This window comes from Diadema antillarum, unplaced genomic scaffold (genome assembly GCF_040938485.1).
Source record: "Diadema antillarum isolate AM-2024a unplaced genomic scaffold, OU_Dant_1.0 seq00001751_RagTag, whole genome shotgun sequence".
NCBI classification, from domain to species: Eukaryota; Metazoa; Echinodermata; class Echinoidea; order Diadematoida; family Diadematidae; genus Diadema; species Diadema antillarum.
The window spans coordinates 430,853-454,926 of NW_027272433.1; the positions used below are offsets into that span (position 1 = coordinate 430,853).

The 24,074-nt window shown below is 41.6% G+C and overlaps 1 protein-coding gene across 1 annotated transcript in view; it reads right to left on the bottom strand.

Annotated features, from left to right (window-relative positions):
- Positions 1-23,821, bottom strand: part of LOC139712022 (uncharacterized) — a 79,184-nt gene extending 55,363 nt beyond the window's left edge. Inside the window, exons 1-15 of the mRNA XM_071623861.1 lie at positions 22,981-23,821; positions 20,827-21,915; positions 17,418-19,302; positions 15,619-15,851; positions 14,704-14,964; positions 11,440-13,182; positions 7,936-10,773; positions 6,955-7,179; positions 5,758-6,279; positions 5,240-5,445; positions 4,544-4,648; positions 3,847-4,002; positions 1,301-1,451; positions 780-962; positions 75-286 (exon numbers count right to left, since the gene is read on the bottom strand). Of these exons, the coding sequence (XP_071479962.1) occupies positions 75-286; positions 780-962; positions 1,301-1,451; positions 3,847-4,002; positions 4,544-4,648; positions 5,240-5,445; positions 5,758-6,279; positions 6,955-7,179; positions 7,936-10,773; positions 11,440-13,182; positions 14,704-14,964; positions 15,619-15,851; positions 17,418-19,302; positions 20,827-21,915; positions 22,981-23,821 (10,650 nt within the window). The remainder of the gene's footprint in view (positions 1-74; positions 287-779; positions 963-1,300; positions 1,452-3,846; positions 4,003-4,543; positions 4,649-5,239; positions 5,446-5,757; positions 6,280-6,954; positions 7,180-7,935; positions 10,774-11,439; positions 13,183-14,703; positions 14,965-15,618; positions 15,852-17,417; positions 19,303-20,826; positions 21,916-22,980) is intronic.
- Between the last annotated feature and the right edge of the window lie 253 nt (positions 23,822-24,074).

A 24,074-nucleotide genomic window follows, 5' to 3' on the forward strand; every position in this document is an offset into this window, starting at 1 on the left:
GATGTTTTATTCCATCAGTTTTATTCAATCACTGCCTACAACAAGTGGAGGGTGAGACAGCAAATCACTCTTACCATGTGATAGAAGCCATCATAGACACATCCACATGATTCTTCCTGAACACATTGAGTTCCCTCGAGAACGTATCCGGGATCGCAGAAGCAACCTTCGGCGCTGGAGACATCGGGGCATTCCAGCGACGCAGAGGGCTCCCGCACGCTGTAGCAAGACTCTGGGCACGATGGCCCCGTGTAGCTGTACGTGGCATTGGCTCCGCATTCAACGACTGAAATATTATAGTGTATCCAAACATACACGGCAGATGAGTCGATGTTAAAAGCAGAGCTGTTTCTGCTTTGCAAAAATAGTTCTTATTCATCTAAACGTCAACAAATGCACACAGCATACATCTATCAGCGAATCAGGACCACATACTGCAAAAGCCATTGAATATTGTAGTGATTGTATTTTCACAGTAATGCTGTAATAATGTCGTCTACATGATATTTGCAAAATCAACCACTCAAAATACAAATAATATATGTTGCCTGTAAAACAAATACAATGTCGTTCTATTTTGGGATAATAAAGAAATGATAATTACACCTCTTCCTCCTGTAGTGGTACTCAATCACAAATAAAGGTGCTTGCAGATTTGTATGTTTGAGAAATATATATTGTATTTGCGAAGTCACAAATACATCCTATAGTTGACAAATATCACAAATCTTTTAGGCCTTTGCACCATGGCTAGTACAGTAGACATGGCAATTACTTACGGCAAAATTCTGCAGTTCGCCATCCCACAACGGCATATCCACGTATACCGCACTCTCTGGCTGCCGTGGTGATGACATCACACACAGTCCCAGTCTGGGGGTAGGTGGCGCATGCATCGTAAAGACAACTTTCGTAGAAGGTGGACAGCCACGAAACATGCTGTGCGCACTCCGAAAAGGGTCCTGCCATAATTGTAGCAAAAGATGAATGGCTCTTCCCGATGAGATCAGGTCATTTTGCCGTGTTTTGTTGCTTTCATAAATGCTTGTAAATGATTGTAAAAGATACATGATATTTCAACCTCATATGTACCATCTAAAATGCACAATCAACCTCTTTTATCTGTTTCACAGCAGGAAGGTGACAAATATGATATAAAGTTGAGAAACACAGCTGTACACTGAGAGGAAGTCATTCAAAAATGACAAAAGTTATGAAAAGGTGCTTCTAAATTTGCCCTCAATTCCAGCAGGGGCACCATATCATGCAATGGAGGAATGAGCCCATAATGGCAACTCACCAGAACTGTTTACGAGGATGTTGCACATTGCAGTGGCTGCAGAAGCGTCTGATGCGTTAAGCGCAGCACATGGTGTGTCTGACGGCATGATGTAGGGTGGACAAGAGGCTGGATTCTCAACATAGCTGGTAGTAAATTGCATGACAGATGCCTGCATTGCACATAGAGGGCATAACAAAATATTAATAAGTATAGATGTATATACTATACAGTAGATACAATGTAGATGCATTTACATGTATAACAAGGAAAAGTAGAAATTACGCGGTGCGTAATATATGTCCCCGCCGGAAGTAGCATTTAGTAGCAAAATGTACAATATAGGTAAAAAGATCAAGGTCAAAGGTCAAAGAAGTCAAAGGTCAAAATTCTGTGTAGAAGTTTTGAAGCCCTCACCTAGTGCCATCACATAAAGCAAACAGAATTGAAATCGGGTTAGAAATGGCGAAGGAGTAGCATTTGGTAGCAAAATGTATAATACACATCAAAAATCAAGGTCAGAGGTCAAAGAAGTCAAAGGTCAAAATTCTGTGTAAAAGTTTTGAAGCCCTCACCTACATGTAGTGCCATCACTTAAAGCAAACGGAATTGAAATCGGGTTACAAATGGCGAAGGAGTAGCATTTTGTAGCAAAATGTACAATACAGGTAAAAAAATCAAGGTCAAAGGTCAAAGAAGTCAAATGTCAAAATTCTGTGTACAAGTTTTGAAGCCCTCACCTAGTGCCATCACATAAAGCAAACGGAATCGAAATCAGGTTAGAAATGGCGAAGGAGTAGCATTTTGTAGCCAATGTACAATATAGGTCAAAAATCAAGGTCAAAGGTCAAAAAGGTCAAAGGTCAAAATTCTGTGTTTAGAAGTTTTGAAGCCCTCACCTAGTGCCATCACATAAAGCAAACGGAATCAAAATCGGGTTAGAAATGGCGAAGGAGTAGCATTTTGAAGCAAAATGTACAATGTAGGTCAAAGGTCAAGGTCAAAGGTCACAACTGAAATTCTGTGTAGAAGTTTCAAAGCTCCCATGTAGTGCTATCATATAAAGCAAACAGAATCAAAATTGGCTCATAAATGACAGAGAAGTAGCAAATTGAACATTTTGATCACACACGGACGCACAGACGGACGGACGGACGGACACACAGACACACACACGTACGGAGCCCGTTTCATAGTCCCCTGGCTCGAACTCGTTCGGTGGGGACAAAAATATTTGTAATATACATGTATTTAAACCATGATTGCGAGGCAAGCAGTACAAACTGATGATGTTCGGTAAAGATAGATGGAGGATATATCAACATAGCAACCACTGATCTCATATCAAATATAGATACATTGTAGCTCTTCACATTTTGGGGGAGGCACTCAGCATGAAAGAAGGCACTCATTCCTGGCCAACTAAATCTGATATGGGGGGGGGGGCAACTTCTACTGAAAACTCTAGTGGTAAGGGCCCGGGGAGGCACATATTCCTAAAATTTTAGGAATTCTGGCCCTGGGTGGGCTCACAACTCTCTGGATGCATTTCACTGCTATACCAGCATTGCCATGTTACTGCATGCCTCTACTTACGGATCCCTAAAATCCCGGTCCCACTGGCTGATGGACACAAAACGTATGCAGAAAGGACACAGCGGACGAGCAAAATTTCGGGGATGGCTCCATCCACTTTCATCCGCTCCAGAAATTGACAAAATTGGCGAAAATTGGCTAAAACAGAACGGACGTGGGTAGTATGTAGCAGTGATGTTAAATGGATGTTCATCGGAGGCCTAGCGGATGAAAGCGGATGGAAGTGGATGACAGCTCCGAAGGGGTTACTGGAGATAATTGCCAAATGGATGCTTAGCGGAAAGAGCGGATGCAGAGCGGATGCATCACGTACGCCTAACGGAAACAAACGCTTTGTCCGTTCTGAATACTTTATATACGAGATGCATACGCTTACATCCTATCTATTTCCGTGCAATTAACGATGTATAGACGTTCCATGTACCATATCTTTCCTCCCTCTTTCCGTTTTGAGCTGCAGCAGATGTGAGTTGCGAGGATGCCCAGAGGAAGCAGAGAGGATACAGCGGACATTTAAGGGATGATAACGGACATACAACGTTTGTTGCTCGTATGTCGCGGATTTTCATACATCGTACACGGCGGAAAGTTCATCCGTTCAGTGGACGGATGCTCGATGGATATAGCGTATGAAACACGTATGCGATGAGTATACAGTGGATGCCTAGCGTTTTCCAACGGATGGCAAGATTTTTTTTTTTACGTTTTACATCCTCTTTGCATCCATAAGTGCAGTGGGACCGGGCCTTAAGCTGCTTCAGTGTCCAGTGCACAACATCTCGTACATTATGCAAAAATTTATGGAGTGAGTGAGTGGGTGACCCTGGCTGCCAATCCCCCCCCCCCCCCCAAGTGATCTTAGTTTTTATTGTTATCTACCAGATGTCTTACAAACCGACTCATTACACAGTACAAGCATTCTAAAAGTCACAAGACTGGTATAAAATGCTCATTAATCCATCAATTCTCACCACAACCCCCGTCGACGAACGCGTATCATCATTCGGATCGCCATCATAGTCTCCCGCCAAGCCGCACATGAGCTCCGAGAAGGTGGAATTCAACACCATAGTCAGAGACGATGTAACTCCCCACTGCAGCTGTACGCCAAAGTTTGTTACTATTGCCTGTAAAGATAATTAAGTACAATAATAACACCACACTTATAAGAGGGTTTTTTCTCTTTTTCAATCTCTCTAGTATCTAGGGAACAAAAGATTTTAAAGAGGGACCAAAAGATTTTAAAGAATTGCAAATTAGACATGGCAACAGATAAGATTGCAAAGTTTTATATAAAATCATTTGGTCTGGTTGCATTCTTATTACATAATATCCGGTCATCTTCTTGAGAAGTTGTGACTACAATGAAAGCAAACAGCAAAATAACTAGCTATTCCTGTCCAGCCTGCCAAATATTAATTCTTGAGTAATGCCAATTTTCATATGATATTCAGTGGCCTGTTCTCAATCCTGGCAAGATCCAACATTATCATTTCACACAGGAGCAATTAATGCGTAAAGACTGAATTCCCTATAATGCTTGGCAGTTAAGTACAAATCGTCAACAACAACGATAACAACAACAATAAAAAAAAAAAAAAAAAATGAGCTAGCGCCAAAAAGGCTGCTCTTGAAAGTCAGAGAACATGTGTCCAAAAGTGGACTTACTATGAGGCCGCCAACACTTCTAACGGTGACACCAGCAACCGGTTGAGCTGGAAGAACCACGCTGATGTCATCTATCAGCACAGAAGCTCCTTGGAGAGATATGACCTTACGCAATAAATGGAATACAGGAATGATTAGATTTGAAGAGTTTGACTGCAAAAACAGAGCCAGTGCCATTTTGAAACAGACTTTATAAAAGTAAATCCACCATCAGATAGAGAAAAATAAAAACAAATGGATGTCCTATGACTGCACTTGCTGCATAACAAGGAATATTCTTTGAATATTAAAAGGCATGATTAAAGTCATCTCATATCTTTTTATATAAACAAGTTGTTACAATGCTGCTCTCTGAATGAGAGAAAGGTGGTAAAAATTTCCTGGAATGTTTTAATATTTATCTCATGATCTTTATTTTTTTTTTTTCATTTCAAGATGGGTTGTATGAAGCTTTGCTGATTTTTTTCCCCTCTTCTCAGCAAAGTTATAGCCATGGGGTAGCTTTGCAACCTGCAGTAGGGCCTACTGGCTTGACCAGTTTTCAGTGCTCATTTGAAAGCTGATACCCAAATAAATCATTGTGATTGACACTTGCACTATTTACATACATTTTCTTTCCTCAACAGTAAAAGGTCTTGAGAATGGAAAGCATGGCTTCACAAAAAGTGATTGATAAGTTGTTGTTTTTTTCCTCACCACACCATCAACGGTCATCTGCAGTCCTGCAACCTGGGCATACTGTGGGGCATTTGGTGATTCGCTATTGTCAATGACCACTTGGAATTGCGGCGTACTTGCAAGGCAATCTGAGGTGAAGAGGTACTGGCACTTCCCTTGAAAGTCATATGATCTTTTGTCAAAGGTCAAGAAGTGCGGATCTCCATAGACATGGGCAGTTTCCCCTGGGTGGCAAGTAGAGTAAGATGACGATATTATAAAGGAAACAATCAAAACTTGAATACCATTCATGTAATTACAAGTGATGGATAAATACTAATACAATGTCCCGGGAATAATACATGAGCAAATTTTATGGACACGACAAAGAATCATTCATTCCATCAACTGCATATTCCATACATAGAATATGGAAGGGTCATCAAACAGCTAGTCACTATCGTGACTACAAATTATCTATTCAGGATCCATAATATACTGAAAGCAAATCCTCAATCAAAAAAAATCATGACAAAAAATTTGTTAGTAAAGCTTACCTAGGAATGCAGGAGTTGACGTAGTTTGTGATGTTGTACTCTCTGTAGTAACTGGCTCCATACTTGAAGCAACCCTGTCTGTTGTCACTGTATCAGCAGTAGACGTTAGAATGGCTTGTGTGGTAGTCATTTTGGTGGTTGTGTCTTCCTTCATACCAGCTGTTGTGACAGTTTCGGTGGTTTCAGCCACAGAAGTTGAACCAGCTGCGGTGGTAGTCATTTTGGTAGTTGTTTCATCCTTAAGCCCATCTGTAGTCACAACACTACTAGTGGTTTCAGTAGCTGAAGTTAAACCAGCTTGGGTGGTAGTCATTCTGGTGGTTGACTCTTCTTTTGTACTAGCTGTTGCCACAATGTCAGTGGTTCCAGCGGCAGAAGATAAGGCGGCTCCAGTGGTTGTCATTTTGGTTGTTGATTCTTCCTTCACATCAGCTGTTGTTACAGCATTAGTAGTCTCAACAGCAGAAGTAGAAGCAGCTTGGGTTGTGGTCAATTTTGTAGTTGTTTCTGCCCTTAGTTCATCTGTTGTGACAATATCAGTGGTTTCAGCAGTAGAAGTTAAACCAGCTATGGTTGTAGTCATTTTGGTGGTTGATTCTTCCTTCATATCAACTGTTGTTACAGCATTAGTAGTCTCAACGGCAGAAGTAGAAGCAGCTTGGGTTGTAGTCATTTTCGTAGTTGTTTCTGCCCTTACTTCATCTGTTGTGACAATATCAGTGGTTTCAGCAGCAGAAGTTAAACCAGCTATGGTTGTAGTCATTTTTGTGGTTGATTCTTCCTTCATATCAACTGTTGTTACAGCATTAGTAGTCTCAACAGCAGAAGTAGAAGCAGCTTGAGTTGTAGTCAATTTCGTAGTTGTTTCTGCCCTTACTTCATCTGTTGTGACAATATCAGTGGTTTCAGCAGCAGAAGTTAAACCAGCTATGGTTGTAGTCATTTTTGTGGTTGATTCTTCCTTCATATCAACTGTTGTTACAGCATTAGTAGTCTCAACAGCAGAAGTAGAAGCAGCTTGGGTTGTAGTTAATTTTGTAGTTGTTTCTACCCTTAGTTCATCTGTTGTGACAATATCAGTGGTTCCAGCAGCAGAAGTTAAACCCGCTACGGTTGTAGTCATTTTGGTTGTTGATGCTTCCTTCATATTAGCTGTTGTGACAACATTAGTAGTCTCAACAGCAGAAGTAGAAGCACCTTTGGTGGTCATCATCTGCATGGTAGATCCTTTTGGCATAGTAGGTGTCGTGCCAACAACAGTGGTTTCAGCAGCAGATGTTGAACCAGCTTGGGTAGGAGTCATTTCTGTAGTTGATTGGTCTTTTATCTCAACTGTTGAAAGAGCATTTGTGGTTTCAGGTGCAGAAGTTGAGACAGCCTGAGTCGTTGTCATTTTGGTGGTTGATTCCTCATCCGTACTTCCTGTTGTGACAACATCAGTGGATAAAGGAACAGAAGTCGAGATGGTTTCAGTGGTTGTCATTTTGGTAGTTGACTGTTCCTTTATCATATCTGTTGTGGCAGCACCTGTAGTTTCAGCAGCAGAAGTTGAACCAGCTTGGATGGGAGTCGTTTTGGTGGTAGATCTCTCTTTTACAATAGCTGTAGTTACATCAGTGGTTTCAGCAGCAGAAGTTAAAGCAACGACAGTGGTCGTCATCTTAGCAGTTAATTCCTCTGTTGTATCAACACTTGTGAAAACAATTGTTGTTTCTGCTGCAGAAGTTGAACCAGGTTGGGTGGTAGTTATTTGGGTAGTTGACTCTTTTGGCACAGCTGCTGTTGTGGCAACATTAGTAGTTTCAGTAGTAGAAGTAGAATGAGCTTCAGTGGTTGTCAGTTTGGAGGTTGATCCTTTCTTCACATTTGTTGTGACAACATCAGTGGTTAATGCAGGTGAAGTTGTTACATCAACCTGATTTGTGGTCATCACAGGTGTTGTTTCCTCTGTATTCTCAACTGTTGTCGCAACATCAGTGGTTTCAGCAGGAGACATTGAGCCACTCTGTGTGGTAGTCATTTTAGAAGTTGATCTTTGCTTTGTTTGACCTGTTGTTACATCAGTGGTTTCAGCGGTAGATGGTACACCAGCTTGGGTAGTATCTATTTTGGTTGTTGTTCTTTCTGTTGTGCCAACTGTTGTGCCTACAGCAGTTGTTTCAGTAGTTGATATCAAACCGACTTGGGTGGTATCTATTTCTGTAGTTGCTCCTTTCGTTGAGCCAACGGTTGTGCCTACATCAGTGGTTTCAACAGCAGATGTTGAACTAACTCGGGTTGTGGTCATTTTGGAGGTTGTTCCTTCCTTTGTGCCACCTGTTGTGCCAACATCAGTGGTTTCAGCAGCAGATGTTGAACCACTTCGTGTTGTAGTCAGCTTAGTGGTACCAACTGTTGTGCCAATATCAGTAGTTTCAACTGGGGATGTTAAACCGCCAGTAGTGGTAGGCATTTCAGTAGTTGATCCTTCCTTCGTCTGACCTGTTGTGACATCAGTGGTTTCAGCAGTAGATGGTACACCACCTTGGGTAGTGTCTACTTTGGTTGTGGTTCCTTCTGTTGTGCCACCTGTTGTTTCCTCACTGGTTTCAGCAGTAGATGGTAAACCAGATTGGGTGGTATCTATTTCAGTGGTTGTTTCTTCTGTTGTGCCAACTGTTGTACCAACATCAGTTGTTTCAACAGCAGATGTTGAACCACTTCGGGTTGTAGTCAATTTAGTGGTGCCAACTCCTGTACCAACATTAGTGGTTCCAGCAGCAGATGTTAAGCTCCCTTGGGTAGTACTCACTTTAGTAGTTGATCCTTCCTTTGTTTGACCTGTTGTGACATCAGAAGTCTCAGCAGTAGATGGTATACCAGCTTGGGTAGTATTTATTTTGGTTGTGGTTCCTTCTGTTGTGCCTACATCAGTGGTTTCAGCAGCAATGGTTGAACCACTTTGGGTTGTAGTCACCTTAGTGGTGCCAACTGTTGTACCAACATCAGTAGTTTCAGCTGGGGATGTTAAACCATCTATAGTGGTAATCATTTCAGTAGTTGATCCTTGCTTCCTTTGACCCGTTGTGACATCGGTGGTTTCAGCAGTAGATGGTACATCAGTTTGGGTTGTATCTATTTTGGATGTGGTTGTTTCTTCCGCTGTGCCAACTGTTGTGCCAAAATCAGTAGTTTCAACTGCAGACGTTGAACCACTTTGGGTTGTAGTCAGTTTAGTGGTGCCAACTGTTGTACCAACATTAGTGGTTCCAGCAGCAGATGTTAAACCCCCTTGGGTAGTAATCACTTTAGTAGTTGACCCTTCCTTTGTTTGACCTGTTGTGACATCAGTAGTTTGTGCAGTAGATGGTACACCAGCTTGGGTAGTATCTATTTCGGTTGTGGATCCTTCTGTTGTGCCTACATCGGTGGTTTCAGCAGCAGACGTTGAACCACTTTGGGTTGAAGTCAGCTTAGTGGTGCCAAATGTTGTACCAACATCAGTAGTTTCAGCTGGGGATGTTAAACCACCTTTTGTGGTAATCATTTCAGTAGTGGATCCCTTCATTGTTTGATCTGTTGTAACATCAGTGGTTTCAGCAGTAGATGGTACATCAGCTTGGGTAGTATCTATTTTGGTTGAGGTTCCTTCTGTTGTGCCACCTGTTGTACCTACATCAGTGGTTTCAGCAGCAGTCGTTGAATCACTCTGGGTTGAAGTCAGCTTCGTGGTACCAAATGTTGTACCAACATCGGTAGTTTCAGCTGGGGATGTTAAACCATCTTTAGTGGTAATCAATTCAGTAGTGGATCCTTCCATTGTTTGACCTGCTGTGGTTTCAGCAGTAGATGGTACACCAGCTTGGGTAGTATCTATTCTGGTCGTGGTTCCTTCTGTTGTGCCACCTGTTGTGCCTACATCAGCGGTTTTAGCAGTAGATGGTAAACCAGCCTGGGTGGTGTCTATTTTAATTGTGGTTTCTTCCTTTGTGCCAATTGTTGTGCCAACTGTTGTACTAACATCAGTGGTCCCAGCTGCAGATGTTAAACCCCCTTGGGTGGTAATTATATCAGTGGTTGAACCTTCCTTTGTTTGACCTGTTGTGACATCAGTGGTTTCAGCTTGGGTGGTATGTATTTCAGTGGTTGTTTCTTCCGTTGTGCCAACATCAGTGGTTTCAACAGCAGACGTTGAACCACTCTGGGTTGTAGTCACTTTAGTGATTCCAACTGTTGTATCAACATCAGTGGTTCCAGCAGAAGATGGTAAACCAGTTGGGCTGGTATCAATTTTAGTGGTTGTTTCTTTTGTTGTGCCAACTGTTGTGCTAACATCAGTGGTTTCAGCACCAGAGGTCAAATCACTTTGGGTTGTAGTCAGTTTAGTGGTGTTAATTGTTGTACGGACATCAGTGGTTTTAGCAGGAGATGAAAAACCAGCTTGGGTGGTGTCTATTCCAGTGGTCATTTCTTCTGTTGTGCCAACTGTTGTGCCAATATTAGTGGTCTCAGCAGGGGATGTTAAGCCACCTTTAGTGGTAATTATTTCAGTAGTTGGACCTTCCTTTGTTTGACCTGCTGTGACATCAGTGGTTTCAGCAGTTGATGGTAAATCATCTTCGGTGGTGTCTATTGCAGTGGTTGTTTCTTCTGTTGTGCCAACTGTTGTGCCACCATTGGTGGTTTGAGCAGCAGACGTTAAAGCACTTTGGGTTGTAGTCAGCTTAGTGGTACCAATTGTTGTCCCAACATCAGTGGTTTCAGCAGTAGATGAAAAACCATCTTGGGTGGTGCCTATTTCGGTGGTTGTTTCTTCTGATGTGCCAACTGTTGTGCCAATATCAGTAGTTTTAGCACGGGACGTTAAACCAGCTTTAGTGGTAATCATTTCAGTAGTTGAACCTTCCTTTGTTTGACCTGTTGTGCCATTATCAGTTGTTTCAGCAGCAGACGTTAAATCACTTTGGGATGTAGTCAGTTTAGTGGTGCCAATTGTTGTAACAACATCAGTGCTTTCAACAGTAGATGAAAAACCATCTTCAGTGGTGTCTATTTTGGTGGTTGTTTCTTCTGTTGTGCGATCTGTTGTGCCGATATTAGTGGTTTCAGCAGGGGATGTTAGACCGACTTTAGTGGTAATCATTTCAGTAGTTGAACCTTCCACTGTTTGACCTGTTGTGACAACAGTACTTTCAGCAGTAGATGAAAAACCATCTTTGGTGGTGTCTATTTCAGTGGTTGTTTCTCCTGTTGTGCGAACTGTTGTGCCAATATTAGTGGTTTCAGCAGGGGATGTTAAACCGACTTTAGTAGTAATCATTTCAGTAGTTGAACCTTCCACTGTTTGACCTGTTGTGAGAACAGTGGTTTCAGCAGGTGATGGTAAACCATCTTTAGTGGTGTCTATTCCAGTGGTTGTTTCTTCCGTTGTGCCAACTGTAGTGCCAATATTAGTGGTTTCAGCAGGGGATGTTAAACTGCCTTCAGTGGTAATCATTTCAGTCGTTGAACCTTCCTTTGTTTGACCTGTTGTGACATCAGTGGTTTCAGCAGTTGATAGTAAAATATCTTCGGTGGTGTCTATTGCAGTGGTTGTTTCTTCTGTTGTGCCGACTGTTGTTCTAATATCAGTAGTTTCAGTAGGGGATGTTAATCCACCTTCAGTGGAAATCATTTCAGTTGTTGAACCTTCTTTTGTTTGACCTGTTGTGACAACAGTGCTTTCAGCAGTAGATGAAAAACCATCTTGGGTTGTGCCTATTTCAGTGGTTGCTTCTTCTGTTGTGCGAACTGTTGTGCCAATATCAGTGGTTTCAGCAGGGGACGTTAAACCAAATTGGGTGGTTTCTATTTCAGTGGTTGTTTCTTCTGTTATGGCTACTGTTGTGCCAACATCAGTAGTCTCAGCAGCAGACGTTAAATCACTTTGGGTTGTAGTCAGTTTAGTGGTGCCGATTGCTGTTCTAACATCAGTGGTTTCGGCAGTAGATGAAAAGCCATCTTTGGTGGTGTCTATTTCGGTGGTTGATTCTTCCGTTGTGCCAACTGTAGTGCCAATATTAGTGGTTTCAGCAGGGGATGTTAAATCGCCTTCAGTGGTAATCATTTCAGTCGTTGAACCTTCCTTTGTTTGACCTGTTGTGACATCAGTGGTTTCAGCAGTTGATAGTAAAACATCTTCGGTGGTATCTATTGCAGTGGTTGTTTCTTCTGTTGTGCCGACTGTTGTTCTAATATCGGTAGTTTCAGTAGGGGATGTTAAACCACCTTCAGTGGAAATCATTTCAGTTGTTGAACCTTCTTTTTTTTGACCTGTTGTGACAACAGTGCTTTCAGCAGTAGATGAAAAACCATCTTGGGTTGTGCCTATTTCAGTGGTTGCTTCTTCTGTTGTGCGAACTGTTGTGCCAATATCAGTGGTTTCAGCAGGGGACGTTAAACCAAATTGGGTGGTTTCTATTTCAGTGGTTGTTTCTTCTGTTGTGGCTACTGTTGTACCAACATCAGTAGTCTCAGCAGCAGACGTTAAATCACTTTGGGTTGTAGTCAGTTTAGTGGTGCCGATTGCTGTACTAACATCAGTGGTTTCAGCAGTAGATGAAAAACCATCTTTGGTGGTGTCTATTTCGGTGGTTGATTCTTCCGTTGTGCGATCTGTTGTGCCAATATCAGTGGTTTCAGCAGGGGATGTTAAACCGACTTTAGTAGTAATCATTTCAGTAGTTGAACTTTCCGCTGTTTGACTTGTTGTGAGAACAGTGGTTTCAGCAGGTGATGGTAAACCATCTTTAGTGGTGTCTATTCCAGTGGTTGTTTCTTCCGTTCTGCCAGTTGTTGCGCCAACATCAGTGGTTTCTGCAGCAGACGTTAAATCACTTTGAGATGTAGTCAGTGTAGTGGTGCCAATTGTTGTACCAACATCAGTGGTTTCAACAGTAGATGAAAAACCATCTTGGGTGGCGTCTAATTTAGTGGTTGTTTCTTCTGTTGTGCCAACTGTTGTGCCAATATCAGTTGTTTCAGCAGGGGATGTTACAGTAGCTTGTGCAGTAGTCATTTCAGCAGTTGATTCTTGATCTGTAGTGAAATCAGTGGTTACAACAGTTGATGGTGAACCACCTTGGGTGGTATCTATTTCAGTTGTTGTTCCATCCTTCGTGCCAACTGTTGTGCCAAATGTGACAACATCAGTAGTTTCTGCAGGGGATGTTATAGCAACTTGGGTTGAAGGCATTTCAGTAGTTGATCCTTCCTTTGTCAGGGGAGTGACATCTGTAGTGTTGTCCATGTCCATTGTGAAACTGGCTGAGGTGGCAACAGTAGTGACATCAGGAAATGTCACAGAGTTTGTGCTTGCCTCCGAGGTGAACTCAGTTGAGAAGGGCCTGACAGTTGTTTCCTCTGTTGACAATCCCACGGTACTTTGAACAAAAGTACTTGCGACATCTGTAGAAAGAAAATCTGAGGTAGAAAATTGTGTTGTCTCCAACATTTTCTCTTCAGTAGTTTGTACAGTTGTTTTGATATTCCTAGATGTATAGTCGGTAGTCAGTCCCTCTGTGGATAAGGCAGTTGTTGCACCTTGGGTTGTAGCTGTAATTGTACTTTCAATATCTTGTGTGACTCCTGTTGAAAGCAGTGAAGTTGAACTGCCAATAGTCGACATAGTCGTTTTGATTCCATCTGTAACAGTCCCTTCAGTTGTCTCATCTAATGTCACATTTTGACTTGTCATCAAATTAGTTGTTCCAATCTCGGTACTAAGTTTGGTTTCACCTACCGTGCTTTCTCCCTCTGTTGACAGAAAGGTCGTCCTTACAAAGTCTGTGCTAGAATCTGTTGAAATCACTGAAGTTGTTCCAACCTCGGTAGTGACTTCAGTTTCACTTGACATTCTTTCCCCTTCAGTTGACGGAAACGTTGTCCTCATGGAGTCTGTACTGGAATCTGATGTAAACTCAGTTGTAAAGGGCGTAATACTTGTTTCCTCTGTTGACAAATCTAATGTACTTTGAACGAACGTACTTCCGGCATCTGTAGAAAGGGAATCTGAGGTTGAAAACTGTGTTGTCTGCAACTCTTTCTCTTCAGTCGTTTGTACGGTTGTTTTGATATCACTGGATGTAAAGTCAGAGGTGAGTTCTTCTGTAGATAAGGCAGCTGTCGAGCCTTGGGTTGCTCTTTGTGTTGTTGAAATTGTACTCTCAATAACTTCTGTGACTCCTGTTGAAAGCGGAGAAGTTGTTCCAACCTTGGTAGTGAGTTCTGTTTCACTTACAGTTCTTTCCCCCTCTGTTGACATAACAGTTGTCCTAATAGAATTCGTGCTGGAATCTGATGTAAACTCAGTTGTCAAGAGCCCAATACTTGTTTCCTCTGTTGAAAATCCCACAGTACTTTGAGCCAAAGTACTTCCATCGTTTATCGAGGTAGATATCTGTGTTGTTTCCAACACGGACTCTGCAGTGGTTTGTACAGTTGTTTTGATATTACTGGATGTAAAGTCTGAAGTCATTCCATCTGTAGACAAGACAGTTGTTGCTCCTTGGGTTGTTACTGAAATTGTACTCTCAATATCTTCTGTGACACTGGTTGAAAGGAGTGAAGTTGTTCCCAACTTGGGTGTGAGTTCGGTTTCACTTACAGTTCTTTTACCATCTGTTGAGAAAGCTGTTGTACTAACAGAGTCTGTACTGAAATCTGAGGTAAACTCAGTTGTGAAAGGACTGGCACTTGTTTCCTCTGTTGACAATCCCAAGGTACTTTGAACAAAAGTACTTCCGGCATCTGTAGAAAGGGAATCTGAGGTAGAAAACAGTGTCGTCTCCAAAGCTTTCTCTTCGGTGGTTTGTACAGTAGTCTTGCTATCAGTGGGTGTAAAGTCACTGGTGAATCCATCTGTAGATAAGGCAGTTGTTGGTCCTTGTGTTGCTTCTCGCGTTGTTGCTGAAAGCGTACTTTCAATACCTTCTGTGACTCCTGTTGAAAGCGGTATAGTTGTTCCAACCTCAGTAGTCAGTTCAGTTTCACTTACAGTTCTTTCCCCATCTGTTGACATAACAGTTGTCCTTATAGAATCCGTGCTGGAATCTGATGTAAACTCAGTTGTCAAGGGCCCAATACTATTCTCCTCTGTTGAGAATCCCACAGTACTATGAACCAAAGTACTTCCAGAATCTGTCGTCAGGGAATCCAAGGTAGATATCTGTGCTGTCTCCAATGTGGACTCTGCAGTGGATTGTACAGTTGTTTTGATATTATTGGATGTAAAGTCTGAAGTCATTCCATCTGTAGACAAGACAGTTGTTGCTCCTTGTGTTGTTACTGAAATTGTACTCTCAATATCTTCTGTGACACTGGTTGAAAGGAGTGAAGTTGTTCCAAACTTGGTAGTGAGTTCGGTTTCACTTACAGTTCTTTCACCATATGTTGAGAAAACTGTTGTACTAACAGAGTCTGTACTGGAATCTGAGGTAAACTCAGTTGTGAAAGGACTGACACTTGCTTCCTCTGTTGACAATCCCAAGGTACTTTGAACCAAAGTACTTCCGGCATCTGTAGAAAGGGAATCTGAGGTAGAAAACAGTGTCGTCTCCAAAGCTTTCTCTTCAGTGGTTTGTACAGTAGTCTTGCTATCAGTGGGTGTAAAGTCACTGGTGAATCCATCTGTAGATAAGGCAGTTGTTGGTCCTTGGGTTGCTCCTCGCGTTGTTGCTGACATTGTACTTTCAATACCTTCTGTGACTCCTGTTGAAAGCGGTAAAGTTGTTCCAACCTCAGTAGTCAGTTCAGTTTCACTTTCCCCCTCTGTTGACATAACAGTTGTCCTTATAGAATCCGTGCTGGAATCTGATGTAAACTCAGTTGTCAAGGGCCTAATACTTGTCTCCTTTGTTGAAAATCCCACAGTACTATGAACCAAAGTACTTCCAGAATCTGTCGTCAGGGAATCTGAGGTAGATATCTGTGTTGTCTCCAATGTGGACTCTGCAGTGGATTGTACAGTTGTTTTGATATTATTGGATGTAAAGTCTGAAGTCATTCCATCTGTAGACAAGACAGTTGTTGCTCCTTGTGTTGTTACTGAAATTGTACTCTCAATATCCTCTGTGACACTGGTTGAAAGGAGTGAAGTTGTTTCAAACTTGGTAGTGAGTTCGGTTTTACTTACAGTTCTTTCACCAACTGTTGAGAAAACTGTTGTACTAACAGAGTCTGTACTGGAATCTGAGGTAAACTCAGTTGTGAAAGGACTGACACTTATTTCCTCTGTTGACAATCCCAAGGTACTTTGAACCAAAGTACTTCCGGCATCTGTAGAAAGGGAATCTGAGGTAGAAAACAGTGTCGACTCCAAAGCTTTCTCTTCAGTGGTTTGTACAGTAGTCTTGCTATCAGTGGGTGTAAAGTCACTGGTGAATCCATCTCTAGATAAGGCAGTTGTTGGTCCTTGGGTTGCTCCTCGCATTGTTGCTGACATTGTACTTTCAATACCTTCTGTGACTCCTGTTGAAAGCGGTAAAGTTGTTCCAACCTCAGTAGTCAGTTCAGTTTCACTTACAGTTCTTTCCCCCTCTGTTGAAATAACAGTTGTCCTGATAGAATCCGTGCTGGAATCTGATGTAAACTCAGTTGTCAAGGGCCTAATACTTGTCTCCTCTGTTGAAAATCCCACAGTACTATGAACCAAAGTACTTCCAGAATCTGTCGTCAGGGAATCCAAGGTAGATATCTGTGCTGTCTCCAATGTGGACTCTGCAGTGGATTGTACAGTTGTTTTGATATTATTGGATGTAAAGTCTGAAGTCATTCCATCTGTAGACAAGACAGTTGTTGCTCCTTGGGTTGTTACTGAAATTGTACTCTCAATATCTTCTGTGACACTGGTTGAAAGGAGTGAAGTTGTTCCAAACTTGGTAGTGAGTTCGGTTTTACTTACAGTTCTTTCACCAACTGTTGAGAAAACTGTTGTACTAACAGAGTCTGTACTGGAATCTGAGGTAAAGTCAGTTGTGAAAGGACTGACACTTGTTTCCTCTGTTGACAATCCCAAGGTACTTTGAACCAAAGTACTTCCGGCATCTGTAGAAAGGGAATCTGAGGTAGAAAACAGTGTTGACTCCAAAGCTTTCTCTTCAGTGGTTTGTACAGTAGTCTTGCTATCAGTGGGTGTAAAGTCACTGGTGAATCCATCTGTAGATAAGGCAGTTGTTGGTCCTTGGGTTGCTCCTCGCGTTGTTGCTGACATTGTACTTTCAATACCTTCTGTGACTCCTGTTGAAAGCGGTAAAGTTGTTCCAACCTCAGTAGTCAGTTCAGTTTCACTTACAGTTCTTTCCCCCTCTGTTGAAATAACAGTTGTCCTGATAGAATCTGTGCTGGAATCTGATGTAAATTCAGTTGTCAAGGGCCTAATACTTGTCTCCTCTGTTGAAAATCCCACAGTACTATGAACCAAAGTACTTCTAGAATCTGTCGTCAGGGAATCTGAGGTAGATATCTGTGCTGTCTCCAATGTGGACTCTGCAGTGGATTGTACAGTTGTTTTGATATTATTGGATGTAAAGTCTGAAGTCATTCCATCTGTAGACAAGACAGTTGTTGCTCCTTGGGTTGTTACTGAAATTGTACTCTCAATATCTTCTGTGACACTGGTTGAAAGGAGTGAAGTTGTTCCAAACTTGGTAGTGAGTTCAGTTTCACTAATGGTTCTTTCACCATCTGTTGAGAAAACTGTTGTACTACCAAAGTCTGTACTGAAATCTGAGGTAAACTCGGTTGTGAAAGGACCGACACTTTTTTCCTCTGTTGACAATCCCAAAGTACTTTGAACCAAAGTACTTCCGGCATCTGTAGAAAGGGAATCTGAGGTAGAAAACAGTGTCGTCTCCAAAGCTTTCTCTTCAGTTGTTTGTACAGTTGTCTTGATTTCACTGGATGTAAAGTTGGTAGTGAGTCCCTCTGTAGATAAGGGAGGTGTCGGTCCTTGGGTTGTTCCTGAAATCGTACTCTCAACATCTTGTGTCACTCCTGTTGAAAGCAGGAAAGTTGTTCCAACCTCAGTAGAGAGTTCAGTCTCACTTACAGTTTTTTCCCCATCTGTTGATATAACTGTTGTCCTCACAGAGTCTGTACTGGAATCTGATGTAAACTCTGTTGTGAAGGGCTTAATACTTATTTCCTCTGTTGACAATCCCACAGTACTTTCAACAGAAGTACTTCCGACAAGTGTAGAAATAGAATCTGAGGTAGAAAACTGTGTTGTCTCCAAAGCTTTCTCTTCAGTGGTTTGTACAGTAGTCTTGCTATCAGTGGGTGTAAAGTCACTGGTGAATCCATCTGTAGATAAGGCAGTTGTTGGTCCTTGGGTTGCTCCTCGCGTTGTTGCTGATATTGTACTTTCAATACCTTCTGTGACTCCTGTTGAAAGCGGTAAAGTTGTTCCAACCTCAGTAGTCAGTTCAGTTTCACTTACAGTTCTTTCCCCTTCTGTTGACATAACAGTTGTCCCTATAGAATCGGTGCTGGAATCTGATGTAAACTCAGTTGTCAAGGGCCCAATACTTGTCTTCTCTGTTGAAAATCCCACAGTACTATGAACCAAAGTACTTCCAGAATCTGTCGTCAGGGAATCTGAGGTAGATATCTGTGTTGTCTCCAATGTGGACTCTGCAGTGGATTGTACAGTTGTTTTGATATTATTGGATGTAAAGTCTGAAGTCATTCCATCTGTAGACAAGACAGTTGTTGCTCCTTGGGTTGTTACTGAAATTGTACTCTCAATATCTTCTGTGCCACTGGTTGAAAGGAGTGAAGTTGATCCAAACTTGGTAGTGAGTTCAGTTTCACTTACAGTTCTTTCACCATCTGTTGAGAAAACTGTTGTACTACCAAAGTCTGTACTGAAATCTGAGGTAAACTCAGTTGTGAAAGGACCGACACTTGTTTCCTCTGTTGACAATCCAAAGGTACTTTGAACCAAAGTACTTCCGGCATCTGTAGAAAGGGAATCTGAGGTAGAAAACAGTGTCGTCTCCAAAGCTTTCTCTTCAGTTGTTTGTACAGTTGTCTTGATTTCACTGGATGTAAAGTTGGTAGTGAGTCCCTCTGTAGATAAGGCAGGTGTCGGTCCTTGGGTTGTTCCTGAAATCGTACTCTCAATATCTTGTGTGACTCCTGTTGAAAGCAGTAAAGTTGTTCCAACCTCAGTAGAGAGTTCAGTCTCACTTACAGTTTTTTCCCCATCTGTTGATATAACTGTTGTCCTCACAGAGTCTGTACTGGAATCTGATGTAAACTCAGTTGTGAAGGGCCTAATACTTGTTTCCTCTGTTGACAATCCCAAGGTACTTTGAACAGAAGTACTTTCGACATCTGTAGAAAGAGAATCTGAGGTAGAAAACTGTGTTGTCTCCAAAGCTTTCTCTTCAGTGGTTTGTACAGTAGTCTTGCTATCAGTGGGTGTAAAGTCACTGGTGAATCCATCTGTAGATAAGGCAGTTGTTGGTCCTTGTGTTGCTTCTCGCGTTGTTGCTGAAATTGTACTTTCAATACCTTCTGTGACTCCTGTTGAAAGCGGTAAAGTTGTTCCAACCTCAGTAGTCAGTTCAGTTTCACTTACAGTTCTTTCCCCATCTGTTGACATAACAGTTGTCCTTACAGAATTCATGCTGGAATCTGATGTAAATTCAGTTGTGAAGGTTCTCACAGTTGTCTCCTCTGTTGACAATTCCAGAGTACTTTGAACCAAAGTACTTCTAGAATCTGTCGTCTGGGAATCTGAGGTAGATATCTGTGTTGTCTCCAATGTGGACTCTGCAGTGGATTGTACAGTTGTTTTGATATTATTGGATGTAAAGTCTGAAGTCATTTCATCTGTAGACAAGACAGTTGTTGCTCCTTGGGTTGTTACTGAAATTGTACTCTCAGTATCTTCTGTGACACTGGTTGAAAGGAGTGAAGTTGTTCCCAACTTGGGTGTGAGTTCGGTTTCACTTACAGTTCTTTCACCATCTGTTGAGAAAACTGTTGTACTAACAGAGTCTGTACCGAAATCTGAGGTAAACTCAGTTGTGAAAGGACTGACACTTGTTTCCTCTGTTGACAATCCCACGGTACTTTGAACAGAAGTACTTCCGACATCTGTAGAAAGAGAATCTGAGGTAGAAAACTGTGTTGTCTCCAAAGCTTTCTCTTCAGTGGTTTGTACAGTAGTCTTGCTATCAGTGGGTGTAAAGTCACTGGTGAATCCATCTCTAGATAAGGCAGTTGTTGGTCCTTGGGTTGCTTCTCGCGTTGTTACTGACATTGTACTTTCAATACCTTCTGTGACTCCTGTTGAAAGCGGTAAAGTCGTTCCAATCTCAGTAGTCAGTTCAGTTTCACTTACAGTTCTGTCCCCATCTGTTGACATAACAGTTGTCCTGATAGAATCCGTGCTGGAATCTGATGTAAACTCAGTTGTCAAGGGCCTAATACTTGTCTCCTCTGTAGAAAATCCCACAGTACCATGAACCAAAGTACTTCTAGAATCTGTCGTCAGGGAATCCGAGGTAGATATCTGTGCTGTCTCCAATGTGGACTCTGCAGTGGATTGTACAGTTGTTTTGATATTATTGGATGTAAAGTCTGAAGTCATTTCATCTGTAGACAAGACAGTTGTTGCTCCTTGGGTTGTTACTGAAATTGTACTCTCAGTATCTTCTGTGACACTGGGTGAAAGGAGTGAAGTTGTTCCCAACTTGGGTATGAGTTCGGTTTCACTTACAGTTCTTTCACCATCTGTTGAGAAAACTGTTGTACTAACAGAGTCTGTACTGAAATCTGAGGTAAATTCAGTTGTGAAAGGACTGACACTTGTTTCCTCTGTTGACAATCCCACGGTACTTTGAACCAAAGTACTTTCGACATCTGTAGAAAGAGAATCTGAGGTAGAAAACTGTGTTGTCTCCAAAGCTTTCTCTTCAGTGGTTTGTACAATAGTCTTGCTATCAGTGGGTGTAAAGTCACTGGTGAATCCATCTGTAGATAAGGCAGTTGTTGGTCCTTGTGTTGCTTCTCGCGTTGTTGCTGAAATTGTACTTTCAATACCTTCTGTGACTCCTGTTGAAAGCGGTAAAGTTGTTCCAACCTCAGTAGTCAGTTCAGTTTCACTTACAGTTCTTTCCCCATCTGTTGACATAACAGTTGTCCTTACAGAATTCATGCTGGAATCTGATGTAAATTCAGTTGTGAAGGTTCTCACAGTTGTCTCCTCTGTTGACAATCCCAGAGTACTTTGAACCAAAGTACTTCCAGCATCTGTAGAAAGGGAATCTGAGGTGGAAGACTGTGTTGTCTCCAACACTTTTTCTTCAGTGGATTGTACAGTTGTTTTGATATTACTGGATGTAAAGTCTGAAGTCATTCCATCTGTAGACAAGACAGTTGTTGCTCCTTGGGTTGTTACTGAAATTGTACTCTCAGTATCTTCTGTGACACTAGTTGAAAGGAGTGAAGTTGTTTCAAACTTGGTAGTGAGTTCAGTTTCACTTACAGTTCTTTCAACATCTGTTGAGAAAATTGTTGTACTACCAAAGTCTGTACTGAAATCTGAGGTAAACTCAGTTGTGAAAGGACCGACACTTGTTTCCTCTGTTGATAATCCCAAGGTACTTTGAACAAAAGTACTTCCAGCAACTGTAGAAAGGGAATCTGAGGTAGAAAACAGTGTCGTCTCCAAAGCTTTCTCTTCAGTGGTTTGTACTGTAGTCTTGCTATCAGTTGATGTAAAGTCACTGGTGAATCCATCTGTAGATAAGACAGTTGTTGGTTCCTTGGTTGCTCTTTGTGTTGTTGCTGACATTGTACTTTCAATATCTTCTGTGACTCCTGTTGAAGGCAGTAAAGTTGTTCCAACCTCAGTAGTCAGTTCAGTTTCACTTACAGTTTTTTTCCCCTCTGTTGACATAACAGTTGTCCTTACAGAATTCGTGCTGGAATCTGATGTAAATTCAGTTGTGAAGGTTCTCACAGTTGTCTCCTCTGTTGACAATCCCAGAGTACTTTGAACCAAAGTACTTCCAGCATCTGTAGAAAGGGAATCTGAAGTGGAAGACTGTGTTGTCTCCAACACTTTTTCTTCAGTGGATTGTACAGATGTTTTGATATTATTGGATGTAAAGTCTGAAGTCATTTCATCTGTAGACAAGACAGTTGTTGCTCCTTGGGTTGTTACTGAAATTGTACTCTCAATATCTTCTGTGACACTGGTTGAAAGGAGTGAAGTTGTTCCAAACATAGTAGTGAGATCAGTTTCACTTACAGTTCTTTCCCCATTTGTTGAGAAAACTGTTGTACTAACAGAGTCTGTACTAGAATCTGAAGTAAACTCAGTTGTGAAAGGACTGACACTTGTTTCCTCTGTTGATATTCCCAAGGTACTTTGAACTAAAGTACTTCTGGCATCTGTAGAAAGGGATTCTGAGGTAGAAAACTGTGTTGTCTCCAATGCTTTCTCTTCAGTCGTTTGTACAGTTGTCTTAAAATAACTGGATGTGAAGTCAGTAGTCATTCCCTCTGTAGACAAGGCAGATGTTGCTCCTTGGGTTGTTACTGAAAGTGTACTCTCAATATCTTCTGTAACTTCTGTTGAGAGCAGTGAAGTTGAACTGTAAATAGTCGATGATTGTGTTGTTTTGATTCCATCTGTAACAGTATCTTCATTTGTCGTATCTGATGTAAAATCTTGACTTGTCATGATATCACTTGTTCTAATCTCTGTTGAAACCTCAGTTTCACTTACAGTTCTTTCACTACCTGTTGAAAGTTCAGTGGTCATTACAGACTCTGTGCTTGCATCTGATGTAAACTCAGTTGTGAAAGGACTGTCAGTTGTTTCTTCTGTTGAATGTCCTATGGAACTTTGACCCAAAGTAGTTACGGAGGCTGTAGATAGGGAATCTGAGGTAGAAAACTGTGTTGTCTCCAACGCTCTCTCTTCAGTGGTTTGTACAGTAGTCTTGCTATCAGTGGATGTTAAGTCACTAGTGAATCCATCTGTAGATAAGGCAGTAGTTGGTACTTGGGTTGCTCCTTGTGTTGTTGCTGAAATCTTACTCTCAGTAACTTCTGTGACTGATGTTGAAAGCAATGAAGTCGATCCAACCTCGGTAGTCAGTTCAGTTTCACTTACAGTTCTTTCCTCCTCTGTTGACATAACAGTTGTCCTTATAAAATTTGTGCTGGAATCTGATGTAAACTCACTTGTGAAGGGCCTAATACTTGTTTCCTCTGTTGACAATCCAAATGTACTTTGATCTAAAGTACTACCGACATCTGTAGAAAGGGAATCTGAGGTAGAAGGCTGTGTTGTATCAGTGACTTTCTCGTCAGTAGTTTGTACAGTAGTCTTGACTTTACTGGATGTAAAGTCGGTCATTACTCTCTCTGTAGACAATGCAGATGTTGCTCCTTGGGTTGTGGCTAAAATTGTACTATCAATATCTTCTGTTACTTCTGTTGAAAGCAGTGAAGTTGAACTGTAAATAGTTGATGATTCTGTTGTTTTGATTCCATCGGTAACAGTCTCCTCAGTTGCCCCATCTGATGTAAAATCTTGACTTGTCATATCACTCATTCCAATCTCTGTAGAAACCTCAGTTTCACTTACAGTTCTTTCACTACCTGTTGAAAATTCAGTGGTTATTACAGACTCTGTGCTTGCATCTGATGTAAACTCAGTTGTGAAAGGACTGACAGTTGTTTCTTCTGTTGAAAATCCCATGGAACTTTGACCTATAGAACTTAAGGAGGCCGTAGAAAGGGAATCTGTGGTAGAAAACTGTGTTGTATAAGACACTTTCTCTTCAGTGGTTTGCACAGTTGTGGCTATGTTACTGGATGTAGTGTCTGAAGTCAGTCCCTCTGTAGATAAGACTGTTGTTGCTCCTTGGGTTGTGACTGAAATTGTACTCTCAATATCTTCTGTGACTTCTGTTGAAAGCAGTGAAGCTGAACTGTCAATAGTTGATGATTCTGTTGTTTTGATTTCATCTGTAACAGTCACTTCAGTTGTCTCATCTGATGTAAAATCTTCACTTGTCATCATATCAGTTGTTCTAATCTGTGTAGAAAGTTCAGTTTCACTTATAGTTCTTTCACCACCTGTTGAAAGTTCAGTGGTCATTACAGACTTTGTGCTTCCATCTGATGTAGAATCAGTTGTGAAGGACATGACACTTGTTTCTTCTGTTGACAATTCCACGGTAATTTGACCCAAAGTACTTCTGGCTTCTGTAGAAAGGGAATCTGGGGTAGAAAACTGTGTTGTCTCCAAAGCTTTCTCTTCAGTGGTTTGT